The sequence below is a fragment of the Phodopus roborovskii genome, unplaced genomic scaffold (assembly GCF_943737965.1).
Source record: "Phodopus roborovskii unplaced genomic scaffold, PHOROB, whole genome shotgun sequence".
NCBI classification, from domain to species: domain Eukaryota; kingdom Metazoa; phylum Chordata; class Mammalia; order Rodentia; family Cricetidae; genus Phodopus; species Phodopus roborovskii.
In genome coordinates this window covers 1,079,930-1,096,348 of record NW_026126470.1, presented here as the reverse complement: position 1 = coordinate 1,096,348, position 16,419 = coordinate 1,079,930, and the positions used below count along the sequence as shown (strand labels likewise).

At 40.1% G+C, this 16,419-nt stretch overlaps 1 protein-coding gene across 4 annotated transcripts in view; it reads left to right on the top strand.

The window, feature by feature from the left end:
- The window catches only part of LOC127227396 (transmembrane protein 45A), a 73,334-nt gene extending 60,256 nt beyond the window's left edge, over window positions 1-13,078 (top strand). For 2 of the 4 annotated variants that reach the window (XM_051191698.1, XM_051191696.1), the window contains exons 5-6: window positions 9,087-9,232; window positions 10,733-10,905. In XM_051191698.1, the coding sequence (XP_051047655.1) occupies window positions 9,087-9,232; window positions 10,733-10,883 (297 nt within the window). In that variant the 3' untranslated portion in view covers window positions 10,884-10,905. Of the gene's footprint in view, window positions 1-9,086; window positions 9,233-10,732; window positions 10,906-12,571 lie in introns of those variants that run through there. The other 2 variants (XM_051191697.1, XM_051191699.1) reach the window with 2 other exon arrangements.
- Window positions 13,079-16,419: the final 3,341 nt, after the last annotated feature.

The window sequence follows — 16,419 nt, the reverse complement described above, 5'->3', positions numbered from 1 at the left end:
CCGTGTGGGTTTTGTGTACATTTTATTTTACCTTTTTTCCCAAGAAAACAATTATCTCATGTTTTATCTTGCATATAAAGTCTATGTGTGGAATAAAAACATGAAAATACATTGAGGGAGGGAACTAGAAAAGGGGACCCAGTAAGGGGGGAGGGCAGGACAGGAGGGGAAAGGAGAACAACAAGTTATATGGTGTGTGTGATGCAAACACACCATGAAGCTCCGGATTTTGTGAAAACAGTGTGGGACTAGCAAGATAACTAATTGGTAAACAGTTCTCATCTTAGCATCCATGGCTCATAAACTCCTATAACTCTAACTCCAGGGGTCCAGCATCTTTGGCACCAGATGGTACCTGATCAGGTCTAGAGTCCCTGTCTAGAATTCTCCAGTGAGAGTCTGGGGGCATGGCTCAGAAATAGAGACCATCTTGTTTAATTGTATCCCTGTATCCTTACAATGATCCAATGGTTAGGCATTACCACCTTTAATTTGCCTATAGGCAAGACCAATATATTTCCTTGTGCCCAAACAATAATATAGCTAGCATCTAAATCTAGACTTCTCTAGTCCCAAACCCCAGATACTTCCCATTTTATAGCATCATCAGCTCCCTAAACTTGCCATGCTATTGAGACCATGCATTCAAACTGAATGTGTATTTTTGAGAGAACATCAAGGCACAGTCACGTTCATATATAGACATAAACAACGTCTAGAATGAGGTGAGGATGTAGTTTGACTAGGCCAGATTTTGAAGAGGAGATTTTTAGTCACCAGAGTTCCAGGATTTAAGGTGACGATGCTATTTTAGGGACTTGAATTTCCCATAAACACTGCTAAAGAATTGGCAGGGGACAGTGAAAGCTGTGTAGTGATTTAGATGGGATATGATGATACGGTTTCCACATGGGGAGATGTAGAAGAACTTGTGGTTCAGGGGCCAGTAAGGTAGGACTAGGTTCCTGCATTAGCTTGAAGTGAGCTTTATGGGAAAATGTTATAAAGACCCTATAAAGTGAACAATGTATTAATTGATGATGTCCAGGTCAGGTAGAGTATTAAACCTCCACAGGGAACCTAAATGGAATAAAGATGATGGTACATGCAAAACTAGTGTCCATTGAATTGCAGTGCCTTCCATGTGCATATGCTTGGTATTCAGACGGAAAGATGTTTTCAAGAGAAAACTTCAGGTCAACTTAACACACTGATCTTATTCTCCAGTGAATATTCTCTGCTATGGGCACATAACAAAAACAGATAAGATAGACAAATGCCTTCAGTGATTGGAAAATAAAAAAGAAATTAGAAAACATCCAACTACATTCAGGCAAAACAGACAAAAGCAGGTCTTAGAGTCTTGTGGGCCAAAGGCAGAAGAGAAGTACAAGGCTGGAGAAGTGCTGGGCGGGTGGCCTGCTGATGCTACTCCAAGGCAGACTCACAGTGATTGACAGCTGGTGGGGAAATACCAGGCTCTTGTACCATTTTCTGCTGGGTATGTATTTTCTGTCTAGGGCCATTTTCATCCATGGGTTTCCTGAAGTCTGTGCAGATTTGACATTACTAGAACGGATTTGTTGGATTCTTCTTTTCACTTTTTCTTTTGTTATGAAGCTATCTTTCATTCCTTTTTCTCTAATTTGTTTTCTTGATTAGGTGACAATTTCATTTATTTTTAATCTTTCTTTTAAAAAAACACATTTAAGCCTAGACATTATTTTAACTGTAATTTTTATTATTACATTTCTAGTGTGGTTTCATCTTTAATTCATGGGCATACTTCCTACTACCTATCACTTAGTTGTAGGCCCATGTCTAGGAACACAATTTTACATTTCAGAGTGTATCTTTTATACATATCACTCATTCCCAGTTAGTTACATTGTAAGTAGAGAATGTGTTTTCTTTGGAAGGGTGCTATGTCTTTTGGGACATAGTGTGATGTCAGTATGATTTCTCTGTGTGTTTGAAAAGGAATATATCACTTCTTTGCTCAGTTCAGGGTTTTTCATTATTTATCTTTTTGTCAGTGCATCAAATGCCTGAGCTGGCCAATTACAGAGAGAAAATAGTTATTTTCACACATGGTTTCAGAGGTCCTTTGGCTTTTAGGCCTAGAGTAAGTGAGCATACCACAGCAGGAAAATGTGGAAAGAACACTCGCCTCATGATTGGAAAGTGAAAGACAGAGGTAATGACCAGGGTTCCACAGTCTCCTTCAAGGATATGCCCCTAATGACCCAAAGGCTCCTTTAGGCCTCTAACCTAAAGGGTAGGTGACCTCAATAATGACACCATGGAGAGCAAGCCTCTACCATATGGACCTTGAGGACGTATGTATTATTCAAATTGTAACATACGTACATACTAGTTCAATTTCATTAAGGAATTTAATATTCATGTGAAGAAAGGTGGTAAGATCGAAAGAAGAAATCCAGAGAGTTGAAGAAAGAAATTACAAGATAAGATAGGATTGATAAAGTCAATTCTTATTTAAAGTCAACCGAGAACAAGACAGCTTAATGCTGCCATTTTGGGCACAAAAGTAGTATTTTCCTATTTTCAGAAGTTTTCTTTAAAAAAAAAAAACATGGGGTTACAATCTTTAGGGATAAATTTCTGATTATTTAGAAGTCTTTTAACTTATCAGTATGCCTAGATTGAGGCCAGGTGTCTAGCCTTGGGACCTTAAAGAAAAATTACCATTTTTAACCTGGGTAAATATATACTGACAGGAAATAACTGTTTAAACTAGAGTAACTGCCTCATCCTTTAATTCCTCTGAAATACATATGTTTGGCAACTCAGGGGAATGTCTTAAGCTTCTATGTCTTATTGGTATATGCAGTGTATGAACATTGATGTTCAAATCTCTTTCCTAAGCTAAAGGCATCGAATTGTGATTTGCTTTTTACCACTTCTGTCTCTCACCACATCTCCACAAATGGCCAACACTAGTGCCGACGTTATAGACAGACAGATTAGAGCAAATTGCACTTGTATTCTTGGAAATGCATGGATGGAGGTGTGAGCCGAATGAGGCAAAGGTGTGTAACTTAGATTGAAACGGTTGTGTAATGTGCAGACAGGAGAGAAAGTCCCCTCCTAACCTATAAAAAGTTATTTCCTGAATCATCTGGCATTTAAAACATGTTTATTCGATGACTAAGCCATTTTGTGACATTTAAAAAAAGAAGAGAAACTCCCTGTGCCCTTCTTCCCATGACAGTCTTTTCCCGGCTCCCTGTGGGAGAGCAGCTCAGAGGCTCGCCCCGCAGCGTGTTCCCACAGGCTCGCCCTGCAGTTGGTTTTTCCTTTGCTTCTCCTCATTGTTCACAGAGCACAGGACAGTCAGGCAGCGGGGAAGCTATTCTTGTTGCCTTTGCCTCCCCCGACACACACACATATGGACAGTTGCTTCCTGTGTATATTCTAGCTCTTGTCCCCGTGTCCCAAAGATTGCTCACAGGACAAGTGCCAGGATTCTGAGTCCAAACTGAAACTCAGCCTCATCTGGACATTAAGAAAAACAATATGGCAATTAAGAGCACATGCCACTCTAGCAGAGGACTGAGGCTTACTTTCTGTCACACATATGATGGCTCACAACCCTCTGTAACCCCACATCAGGCATGCAAGTAGTGTTCATACATATATGCAAGTAAACATTCATACACATAAAATAAAATAAATAAATCTTTATTTAAAATGAAAGTCCATTCCAAATTGGAGAAATGACTCACAGTAGTACTCCAAAGCATGTTTGGACTTGTAATATTGATGTAAATGATAATAATAAAATATATAGCGATATAAAATTAACACTCTAAACTATAGAAAATGGATCTCTGGCTTATCCCTTATTGGAGAAGAAAGTTAACTAGAGTTAAAACCTAATAGTAGTGCACCTTAAACCAATCAAAACACTTTTTATTGGAGGGTAGCATACAAAATACAGTCAGAATAATTCTTTCATAGATCCTTTCTCTTATAATTTTATAGTAGAAAACAAATTAGGATAGGTGATAAAAGTGTAATGTTCATTTTTAAAGATGACTGAATGTGTTTGTTAGTTTCTGGGTCCTTAGTTACATATTCTTAATTTACTTGAGTTTAGCTTAACGGATAGAATGTCTCTTGTCTCCCTCTTGGCCTTTAGCCATATAAGTAGCTTTCAAACATTAGCATGTGTGGTTTCAGCAAAGTATTCAGTAAGAAGCCCTCAAATTTGCCCTTGTTCTGATATAAAATAACAATGAAATAATAAAAAGCAGTAAAATCATTTATAACATGGCAGTTTACAATTTTCCATTATTTATTTTAATGATGGTAACAGTTCATTTTGGAAGTTTCGAAAAGCAACTGTGGCTTCTGGGTAAGATGGTAGATTAGGACCCCATTCTGTAAGATCCAGCAAAAGAGGAAAACCAGGGTAAAAATGAAGGACCCTGTCCCTAGCTGTGAGAGATGAAGCTGCAGGAAACAAGCCCACACAAGCTTTCAGAAAAGAAGTAGCTAGAAAAACCCACCAGCCAGTCACCAACCTCAACACACAGCTTGCACTGTGTGGTAGCTGGAAGTTGCTTTGTTTTCCCTGACTCCGCGCTACAGAGTCAGTGATCTGGAGAGAGACAGGCCAGGCTGCAAAGACACATCAGAGCTGGAGTGGGGAGATGGGGACTCAAGTGTGACAGGGTCCCTAAGGCTGATATTTTCCCGTGGGCACACTGGAATACATAAACCAAGACGGATCCACCTCCCAATTGCATAGCTACTGACTCCATGGGAACCTGAGAAATGAGGGGTAAACTGATCCAGGAATCTTGCCTAGGTCCATCTGTGGCCAGAAAGACACCATCTAGTGACAAAAGGAGGTATAGCAGGGCAGGCTTTCCACACTTTCCCAGTGCCTCACAGAAAACCTCATTTAAAAAAAAAAAAAAAAAATTCCCCAAACACCAGGTAAGGAAGTATTAACCGATCTATCAGAAGATGGGGTCCCACTTCAAAACCTCTGTCACCAGGTGGGTGTATCAACCTGGCTTGTGTGAATGAGACTGGCAGCCTGGTTCTCAGCTACAGGGGCTGAATCAAAGAGGTGGGAGAGAACACATCCAACCCACTAAGAAGTGACACTGAGTTGTAGCATCTCCATTTCACTTTATTTCATATTTTATTCATTGACTATTTGTCCCTTTGTCTTTAGAATTTGCAGGTTTCTACTTGTATTGCTCTTGGACCACACCTATATAAGTTTCTGTGTGCCGACTTTGGAAAACACTTCCCCAGGCAGCTTCCTTCTGGAAATGGGGAACCCCTTCAGCTTAAGCTTTCCCCCAACCCCCTTCAAATGAGCTTGGTTCTTCAGAAGATAAAGCCTCAGAGAAGAGTTTTACCCTCAGAAAAACCTCCCCATTGTCCTAGTACAGCACAGGTTTCTCTTCAGTGGTGCTGATTTCAACAACTACACTTATTTCCTCAGCACCAGCTGGAATGCTGAATAAGAAATAAGAGTTAGGAGGATTAGCAGGTGTGGCCTTGTTGAGCAGGTGTGGCCTTGTTGAGTAGGTGTGGCCTTGTTGGAGGAAGTTTGTCTCTGCTGGTGGGCTTTGTGGTTGCTGGGCATTGGTGGTATTCTGCACTCTGGTGTAAGGAGTATGGATTTTCCTCCCATGGCTGGTCTTATCCCGCCATGGCGCCATCCCCAATTAACACCCAGAGACTCTGTATCTTGTATAATGCCGTTGGCCAGGTGCTAGTTTCTTATCGGCTAGCTCTGTCTTAATTATTAACCCATTTCTATGTATTTCCACGTGGTCTTACCGGAGAGCAGGGGCAGCGATTCTGTTCTCTCCAGTCTCCCCATGCTGACTCCTCCTTACTACTTCCTCTTTCCTCCTTGTCTCCTAGTCCCTCCTATCTTCCTTTCCTATTGGCCAACAGTGCTTTATTCATTAACCAGTATGAGAAACATATATACAGAATGGTATCTCCCATCACTCTGGAGTTCGAGGTCAGCCTGGTTCCAGAGCTAGTTCCAGGACAGGCTCCAAAGCAATACAGAGAAACCCTGTCTCAAAAAACCAAACCAAAACAAAACAAAACCCAAGCCAAGCCCAGTGTCTCTCTGTGCTTGCCTGCAGATCAGGATCTAAACTCTCAGCTGCCCCTCAAGTCCCACACTTGCCGCCATGTCCCCTGCCATAATGGTAATTGTAAGAAAGCCCCAATTAAATGTTTTCCTTAGTAAGAATTTCCTTGTAAAGTAAATAACATTAAAAAAAAAAAAAAAGAATTGCCTTGGTCATGTTGTCTCTTCACAGCAATAGAACAAACAGAGACTAAGAAGTTGGTATGAGGGACTGAGGTATTGTTATAACAGGACTGACCATGCTGGGTTTTTTGGAGGAATATGAAAGACTTTGGGACTTTGGACTAGAAAGGCAGTTGGATGCTTTAAGTAGGGTTTACTGGGCCCTCCTACTAAAAGCGTGGAAGACAGAGCTGAGGATGATTTGAACTGTGGGAGCTCAGCTCAAGAAATTTCAGAGAGAAGAACATTAGTATTTTAGAGACCATTTATGTGAATCACAAAGGAACCCTGTGATTTAAATGGCCAGAACCAAGATAGAAGCTGGTATCATGAACTAACACTGAGCACAGATTATAGCAGGCAAAATGGGAGTGTACCTGTGTCCTCGCTACTTGGAAGGCTATGGCAAGAAGATCATTGGAAGCTGGAAGCTTGAGGCCAAACAGGGTAATTCATAGGAATCCTCTCTCTCTCTCTCTCTCTCTCTCTCTCTCTCTCTCACACACACACACACACACACACACACACACACGCACACACACAAATTAAAAATGTAAACAACAAAATATAGTATAGACCAGATGGCCCTGAGCAACATATAATTTGTAATGATTACATTTTGAGTTAGTTGCCAATATTTGAAACACAGGAAACATCACTAAAGTGTTTATTTTCTCAGCCTTCCTTTTTTTCAGTAAGAACAGAAGTATCTGGCAGCATTAGGCCTGCATTCCAAAGTGGCAGTCGTGGGTGGAAACATGTCTCTTCAACTCAACATTTGCGTCAGCTCCTGACAAAGAAGAGAGGCAGATCAAAGTTTTCTGTTTCTATCATGGTCCTATGCCCTTTATTAATCAACCAGTCCAGGGCCATGATTTTTTCCTCCAAAAATGTTATGTTAGTTGCAACTAAAAAGACACTTCTTAATAACTTTTCTCTGATTTCTTTATATTCCAGGAGACAAGATGCATTTGTTATTGATTTTAAGGACAAAACTCTCTCTACTATCTATCAATCATCTATTTGTCTGTCTGTCTGTCTGTCTATCCATCCACCCATCTATATCACGTGTGTGTTTGTGTGAGTGTGTGTTTATAAATCATTAGTTCTTATTGGGATAAAATTCACATAACATGCTATCTTAGTCAGTTTTCTATTACTGTCAGAAGTCTCCATGACCATGACAAAGGAAAGCATTTGGTTGAAAGCATTCAGTGTTTCAGTCCATTGTCACCACGGCAGGAAGGAAGCCTGGGGGCACGCAGGCAAACATGGTGCAGGAGAAGTAGCTTGAGAGTTCTCCATCCAGATTCCAGATCCACGGGCAGCAGGAAGAGAAAGACACTGGCCTGGCTTGAGCTTTTGAAACCCCAAAGCCCACCCACCCCCAGTTGACACACTTCCTCCATCAAGGCCACACCTACTCCACAAAGGCCACACCTCCTAATCACTGTCAAGTAATGCCACTCCCTAATGACCAAGGGTTCAAATATATGAGCCTATGAGGGAGGAGGGTTATCCCCATTCCAAACCCCACAAATGCAATGAGTCATTTTAATTTTAAATTTAACATTTTCACTGGACTGTGAACTCCAAAACATTTTAAAATTGAAAGGTGTGTGTCCTACAACTTTGGTGATATTTCTCCATGCCTTTTCAAAGCTAATCATGGATACCTTGCAGTTTTATATTGATTTTATGATCAGTCTTTTAAAAATATCTGTAAAAAACCCTCCTGGGATATTCTTAGCTTTTACTTTAACTCTGCACGTTGCCCTGGGTGTTTTTGCCATTTAAGATGGTTTTTCATTTTTGGGAGTTCTTGATTTCTTTCACCCACTTCATGCAGCTTCTGAAATATAATTTTGAAAGCTCTTCGATGTGTGTGTGTTCACGTGCTTGCATGTGCATATGTGGTTGTGTGTGCCCATGTGTGTACTTGCATTGCATGTGTGGCTGTGGTGCCTGGTGTCCATAGTGGTGCCTTACAAATACTAGTAAGATATCCTACCATGGAGCTATATTTCTAATTTTGTTCTTGAGTACTTCACTTTGTTTGGTGTTGGTCTAAGTATATTTTAAAAATCTACATTGTAGGGATTTCACTACATGTGTGTAAAAATATATGTTATGGTTTTGTCTTGATTTTCAATTTTCTAATATGTGGAACTCCTTCAATAGCTTTGATAATTGGGGGTGGGTTATTTATGATTTTCTATAATTGAGATCATATTATATGTAAATATAGATCATTTTATAATTTATTTTCCAAAATGAGTGACTTTTATTTTTCTTGCTTAAATTTCTTAGCCAGAATTTTCAATACAATGTTCAATTGATGTGATAATAAAAAATATCTTTGATCTTGAGGAGAAAGTTCCAACTCTTTGCCACTTAATATTATATTATCTTTATTTATTTAAATATATTTATTTATTTATTTAAAAAACAGTTTGCTGTCTAATTTTGAAATACCAGAGTGAGGCTGTGCAGTGTAGAGCTCCAGGGATTTCAGAAAGAGTGCCCAAGGCCAGAGTGGCCACTATGAACATTTTGAAAATTGATAATTAAATATACTTAATATTACTGTTCAAAAATATGCCTTGGTGGAGAATACATAAAAAGCTAGCGCTGTGTTTGTGACTCCTCAAATAATGGGAGTCATCTTAGTTAGCCAACATTTTGAAATGAGCCTTCTTTGAAAATGTGATTGAATAATATGTTATCTATTATTATCTTTTTAATGTGCATTTCTTTTGAGTTGCAGATTGCTTTCGTCCTGTATCCTCTCAGTGGAAGTCCTGAATGGAATCTATCAGATATTGAGAATAAAATGTTTCTTACCATGTGCTTTTCATGGCATTATGCAACAATCTTTGTCATCACAGGATTAAATTATGTTTTTATCACCTGGTAAGTTGGCACTTTAAAAGAAGTGGGTGGTTCATTCCTTTGCATATGTCCATCAAGACTTGACAGTGTTGAACTTCAAATTCAAAAGGAAAATTTTATTATTACCTTCTCATAACACAAACTAGGGCATTGGGAAGTTTTCTCTACACAAAGAAATGGCTGGCAAAACATGTACATGTTGACTTAATGTTGTAATGGTTTAGTGGTGTGGCTGCTGTACTTATGACCTATTCTCTATCCTACAGCATCCTTTCTGGACCTCTGTCTCTTCACATGTATGAGTCTCTATTCTGGAAAGCCATTTCCCCTATGTGCAGTGAGACCTCCACTTACTTATGGGTACATACTTTAATTGTCCCATTTTATAAACTTAGGGCCTTTTTTGACAAATGTGTATAAATCAAATTAAATAAGACGGTAACTCCAATTTTTCCAAAATTTGAATGATGCATTCTTTGATACAAGAATTCTGATCTAACTCTCTGAGCAAGTGAGGAGCAACATAGCGGACTGCTGAGAACACATATTTCTATTTTATTGCCTATTGGCTATGACTTCAGTCATTACTCAACCACAGTAAGTGTGGATCTTATTGTTTAATAATGGAGATAATAGAGCCTAAATGAGATCCTGTGCTTTATATGGTCCTGAAGATGTGAAAACTCACCAGATGATCTTATCTTCTTGTCTGTATTCTCTTCCTTTGGTATAAAAATATGAGGTGGAGACCCTTTCATGGGGAATGTTTTCGTCCTGTAACCAGGGCAAATTAGAGAGCTGGACAATTAAAATACAGGACAGTGAGTGGAAGCAATAAAGACAAGGAGCTCAAGGAAGGCTCCCCACAAAATGAAAGGCAATGTGAGCCCAAAAGATGCACAAGAAGGAAAGAGGATGATCATGGCTCCTAGGGTGGTTAGTGCCAAAACACATTGGGCTTGACTGATCCTAATTACTGGACATGCAGACTCTAATACTCAATTCTTCAGACTGAAGCACTGAGTAAAATGCAACCTCAGCAATGTGTATGTAGTATTCAGCATGGTGGACACCAGCTCCCAAGAACTTATAATGTGACACAATCCATATTAATTTCAGTTGATCCAAATACTAATATGTAGATAGGGCTGTACATCTTGCAGGTTCTCCAGACCCCTAGAATATGGAAGCTAGTTCTAAGCCCCATGGTTGGTCAACTTCTACTGCAACCAGCGTTGCATCCTCTAGGCATGGGCTCTGGGTCAGCCCTCCTCCTCTGGCTGAGCTTGGTGCTGGAGCAACTGTGACAATGGGTCTCCAAAAAGAAATAAGCTGTTGCCTTGCCCAGCTCCCAGGTGTCCCTCTTGGGCTTTGGAGCAGTTCACTTTGCTCTGTAGACATGTTCTTCCTCCTTCAGGTGATTTTTGTTCATTCTCTTCCACTCCCCAAGAGCATGCACATCAGCTCGTTGTTAAGGCTGACTGGGCTACTGAGTCTTGCTCTCTTCCCCTGTTGTTCCAGGCTGACATCTGGGCCTCATCTTCTTAGGGGCTGGGGAGTCTTCAGGAACAGTCCCAGGATGCAAGGAAAAACTCTGCTTCGTGTCAGCTCCCCTCCAGAGCCAACAGAAGACTACTCTCTCTTCCTGTTTCAAAAGCCTTCAGATGCCTAATAAATGGCTTATCCACTCACAGGTCCCTAGAAACAAGAAACTCCAGTTTTATTCTTCAACCTCTTCCAATGTTTTTACCAGACAGTTCCCTTTACCTGGTATATTCACACTAAATGCCCATCTCTTCTTTGAAACCTTCTATAATTCATTTGGCCCATGTTGCTTGTGTTTTCTGAGCTTCAGGAGTACTTTGCACACCAAGCACATAAGTTTCTTAGAAGTAACTCTTGCATCATGAAGCAAGAACAGAGACACACCTTGATCTCGATTTCCAAAATGCCCCCCATTCTAGTAACTGGCAATTGTGTCTAGGAATTCATTTATTCATTATTTGTTGTTGGGGGTGCTATTTTGAGGGGATTTTGTTTTTGAGATGGGGTATCACTGTGTGGTCTTAACTGGCTTAGCACTTTCTATATAGATCAGTCTGGCCATAAACCCACAGAGATCTGAATGCCTCTGGCTCCTGAGTGCTGGTTCACTGTGTGTGCCATCACACCAGGCTGTAGTTCTTTCTATTACCCTGGCTCTCACCCTGCCTCACAGGACCATTCTCACATGTGGTCTACAGATGCCTAGAACCCATAAAGGTGTGACTGCATCTGAGCCTGACTTACAGTCACAGCCGATACAACTCAGAGAAAAGGTAGGGGAAGCAGTAGGAGTGACTGGGTCTATTTAACATTTCATTTCCAGTAAGAAGGCATGGATTGCTTCATTTTCCACGAGTCTTCAGAATCGAACATAACTGATTAATCCCTTTCATCTTACATGGATTGACACTGGACTGTGTGGAAAGAATATGTGGGCTTTTGTAAGATGACACAAATGTTCTCCAGCCCTTAACCCATTACAGAGCACCAATTAGCCCTCATAAACGGAAGTGGCTTGGAGTATTCAGAACACATGAACAAAATCAGTCGTCAGTAATCAAGGCGAAGAACTGAGCAGGGTTTCTCGGCTGTTGAATCCACTGAAGTTCAAGTTCTACTCGGTTGCTGCTGTTTATTGGAGGTGTTAGTGTTAAGTGGCAGTAGCTGAAGAACTGGTAGCTCTGCATGTCAGTGATGGACCAAATGTGTCAATGTTATAGGTTAGAATCACTTCTGACTCCGGCTAGGGTTACTCCAGCAAATGGGATGAAGTCAGTGAAGTTCTTGTGACACATTTGTGTGGGACCCAGAGTGCAAGGAATGACATAATGTATGAATAGAACAGGCCAGAACTCAACTGGGAAAAGGAAGATAGAAAGTAAAAATCAGAATGTAAACAGGCAAAGGAATTTTTCATGAAGAGAAATTCAGCCCAGATTTGACATGTGCCTTCACTTGGTCTGTCACCCTAGGGAAGGGTTATGTACTTGGTTACAGAAAAAGATGATGTCGCTTTGCAACCCATAGGTAGTTGTGAGCTTGATGTAGATGTTCCACCAATGTCACACTTGTCACAGTCAGTCTCCTGCTTGTTTAATAAACGATCAGTTGTGCATAGCTAAGCAACCTCATAATACCTTTCTGTTTACTTAGACCTTGCTGTAGTCTGTACACATTTTCAGGTATCTCAAAGTCAAATAGAAACCATTTCACTTTGGAGACTGCCTCCACTTGTTGTAGGAATAATCTGCATATTTACTCTAAAGCCTTGAACCTTGGTATCATGTAACCAGAGATGATTTTCTTTTTCCCCAGGTTAATTAAATCTAGACTTAGAAAGGTCTGCACCTCGGAAGTTGGACTCCTGAAAAGTGCTGAGCGTGAGCACGAGTCGGAAGAAGAAGTGTGATTTTGATCCGGCATCACTCTTGCCAAAAGAGCCTTCTCCTTTTTCACTGCCTTTGCTCATGACTGTGTTTCTTGACATTTGTCTGAAGAACAGCTGTCTGAGTCTGACTCCATGTTATTTGTATTTACAGTTTTGTTAAAGTGTTGGACTTCAAATGTCTCACTTACAGATTTGAAAGTGCCTTGGTAACAAATTTCCTTTGCATGTTGGGCATGCCACACTGCTCAGGACCAACCACCATAATTTTTCCAAAGTCATATGTAGCTTTGTGTCTCTACTTATGAGAATGGTTTGTTTTTCCTGATGAATATCTTCCAGATTCACTTGTAATTCATTAAATGTTAAATTTCACTTATCTTGTTGCAACAATGAAAAATAAATGAATGCATGCACTTTTGTGCAAAAACCTCAAATCCTCATTTTTTTTAATTGAAGTATTTCCCACCCATAAGGTACAGAAGAACCTGCACGTACAGAAATCACTTTTCTTGAAATATTTCTGTATGGAAAACTTGATGAGCTTTCTAAAAGGGAGTAACATTAAGACACATGGTTTTAAAGATGTCAGAGACTAGTAAAGGGGCATTGTGATATTAGCATAGCCTCGCATGACCACCATGCCATTTGCTCTGTTAAACAGGGAGAGTATTAAACAACATGCCTTTATACCAGTAGTTCTCAACTTGTGAGTTGTCACTCCCAAAAAAACCAACAGAAAACACAGATATTCACATTACAATTCATAGCAGTAGCAAAATTATAGTTATGATGCAGCAATAAAAATAATTTTATGGTTGGGGATCAGCACAACATTAGGAACTGTATTAAAGGGTCACAGCATTAGGAAGGCTGGGAACCACTGCATACAATCCTAGGTTTAAAAGTCACAGCCTGTGCCATGTAAACCAAGAAACTCCCAGTGGTGAGTTGATGGGGATTGTCTTTCTGTACATATATTTCTCTTATTGGTTGATGAATAAAACACTGATTGGCTGATTGGCCAGGCAAGAAGTATAGGTAGGGCTAGGAGATGAGACAAAGTCTGGGAAACGTTGGTAGATAGTCTTCATGTAGAACCAGGGAAGAGAGAACACACAGGGCATTCTCCAGTAAGCCAAGACCATGTGGAAATACTTAGATTAATAGAAATTGGTTAGTAATTAAGATAGAGCTAGCCAATAAGAAGTCCAACCCACCGGCCAACAGTTTTATAATTAATATAGTGTCTGTGTGTTTATTTGGGGCTCAAGGGCCACGGGACCAGCTGGGACAGAAAGCTCACATTACAGTGAGTAGAGAAAAATCATTCATATAATTCTAGCTCTATCATTAACCACTCCACATTTCTCAAAAATAAACACATCTTCCTCTCTACAGTTGACCTTAGACAATAGGCCAAAAAGATGATTCTTCACTATAAAGGACAGGGATTAAATTGACTTAATAAGCATTTACTTATTATTGACTTTAATAAGCATTACTATCACCTTTATATGAATCTCAGATGGAAACAAGTAGAGAACTAAGCTAACACAATGTTAAACAGAAAGGCGTAATGTAACAGAAAAAGGAGAGGATGCAGGAGTCCTGAGACATAAGCTAAATATGGAGGAAGTTACATAGCCTCTATGCCTGGGGAGCTGAAACACATACAATGAAACCCAGAAAGCTCCCTGGCATTCCAGAACTCCAGCAAGCCCAGAAGCTGCCGCATTGTATACACACCACAGGGAGAGAGATCATTGTATTCTTCAGGCCTAAGAACCAGAGTATTCATTTTGTTGCACCTAAGATTTTAAAATGACAGGTGTGAGTGGCCAAAGGTGTGCCTTGAGCAATGAGAGGGTGGTGCACTCTGGAATATCAGGTACTAATGTGTCATGGTCCCCTGGGGACAATGTTCTGCTTGTGTGTCCCAGAGTTAAGGGCCCTTTTCTAGTCTAACAACATTCTGTGACTGTGGAATTTGAGTTTCAAAGTCAGTCAACAGTCAGTTGCGCTTAGTTGCGTTAGATATCTTGATCTAACGAGCACAGACAAGGTTAAGTCTGGAAGTTTGAAAGCCAATGAATACAAATCTTCTACTGCACTTATGAGGACACAGAGATAACTACTTCTCCAGGCTTGAACTCAGAGAATATAAGTAAGATGCAACTCAGGGAGTTCACAGACATCTGGTTCTCAGACCAATTTTGGGAATGTCTTCATACAGTTCCTGAAATAAAACTTTTCTTGCAATTGTATGGTTATATTGTTGTGTTTTGTGGATACTGTTTTTGGAACAGCATAAAGAACTTATTAAAAATCTAGTAAACTGGGATCTCAAGCCCCAAATAGGAAAGTCCCTTCCCTCTGTGCCAGGAAGTCTCAGTCCATCCATAGAAGCCCAAAAGATTTTGGTTTATCAATTATCTATTTCAGTAAGTTGTTCAAAATAATGACAAATATAACACAGTATAAAGGGTTTTCTACTATAGAACATAGGATGAGGAAAGTTAGCTCATCAGCCTGTGGGGTGGGTAGAAATGAGGTCACTCATTCAAGGGGTGTTTATTATTCCATTTCCAAATGCTAGGAAGTATTCAGAAAACTAAGAATACAATGATGTCTCCATCAGATATACATTCCTCGGGTAGAAACAGACAATGACATCATAAAATATGAAACTACAAATCAAGGTAATGAGGAAGAACAAAGAATGGTGAGGTGCATTGGTGACATTTTGCCAAGGGTCCTTCCCCAGAGGTCTTTCTATGAGCTAAAAATGGCACCCATGCTCCATCCTTATGTGAAATCATGATGTTTATGTCTCCAAAGGATTAGACTGTGCCAGGACAAGACTCCATCAAGGACAGAGATGGGGATTGCCCCCTCTCTTTACTCCCTGCTTTCTACCTAATCATGAACCTAAAGACTCAGTTCCTGAAGTTCTGCCTTATTCCCTTCATGAGTATCTCATGCTACATCACCATAAACCAAAGAGGAAACCCTGTAAGTCAGTCAGCAGGAGTGATGTGCTGGCTGAGCAGAGAGGAATGTGAGTGACAGAGCAGTTACCACTTGAGTTAACCTTTGCTGTTAGTGGGGCACCAGCTCCTCCACGCTCTTTGTAACCCCCAACTTCCTCACCCTAGCAATGGCGACATCATACTGCATCTTGAAATGGGAAGGCCAGATCCTGACTGCACTTTTACTAACCTTGATGTCACTCCATCTCTACAGGAGATTATCAAAGTGCGTATTCTACCTAGAATATGGACTAATTAGGTGAGGCAGCAATCACTGTATTCCAGGAATAACCAGAAATAAAATGAAGTAAGGAACTCTCCTAAACACGTGTAAACGATTGCTGGAAATGATAAAAGGAAATTAATATGCATGGTGAATAGACCACGTATTCTGTTAAAGACAGATGAAAAAAGGAAAAGGAATAGAAGACAGGCAACTAAAATCTGAATTCCCTCCAAGTAAATGTCGGCGAAAAGATGTTATTGCTTTAAGCTTAGAGAAATATGTTTGTAGGAGCTGTTTAATGGGTAGAATGATTAGGCTTCTAGATTCACCCACTTAAAAAAATTCTCAAAATGGAGTTCTTTTATATAAAATTTGAAAACACCTATTTTTATTTTAGTATTGAGTGGGTGGGGACCCAACTTAGAGCCTTTCATATGTAAGGTAAGGACAGTAAGGTAAGGAGTGGTACTTCCAATCTCTATTTCAATTTTAAGCACAGAAAGCTTTAACTCCCAAGTTT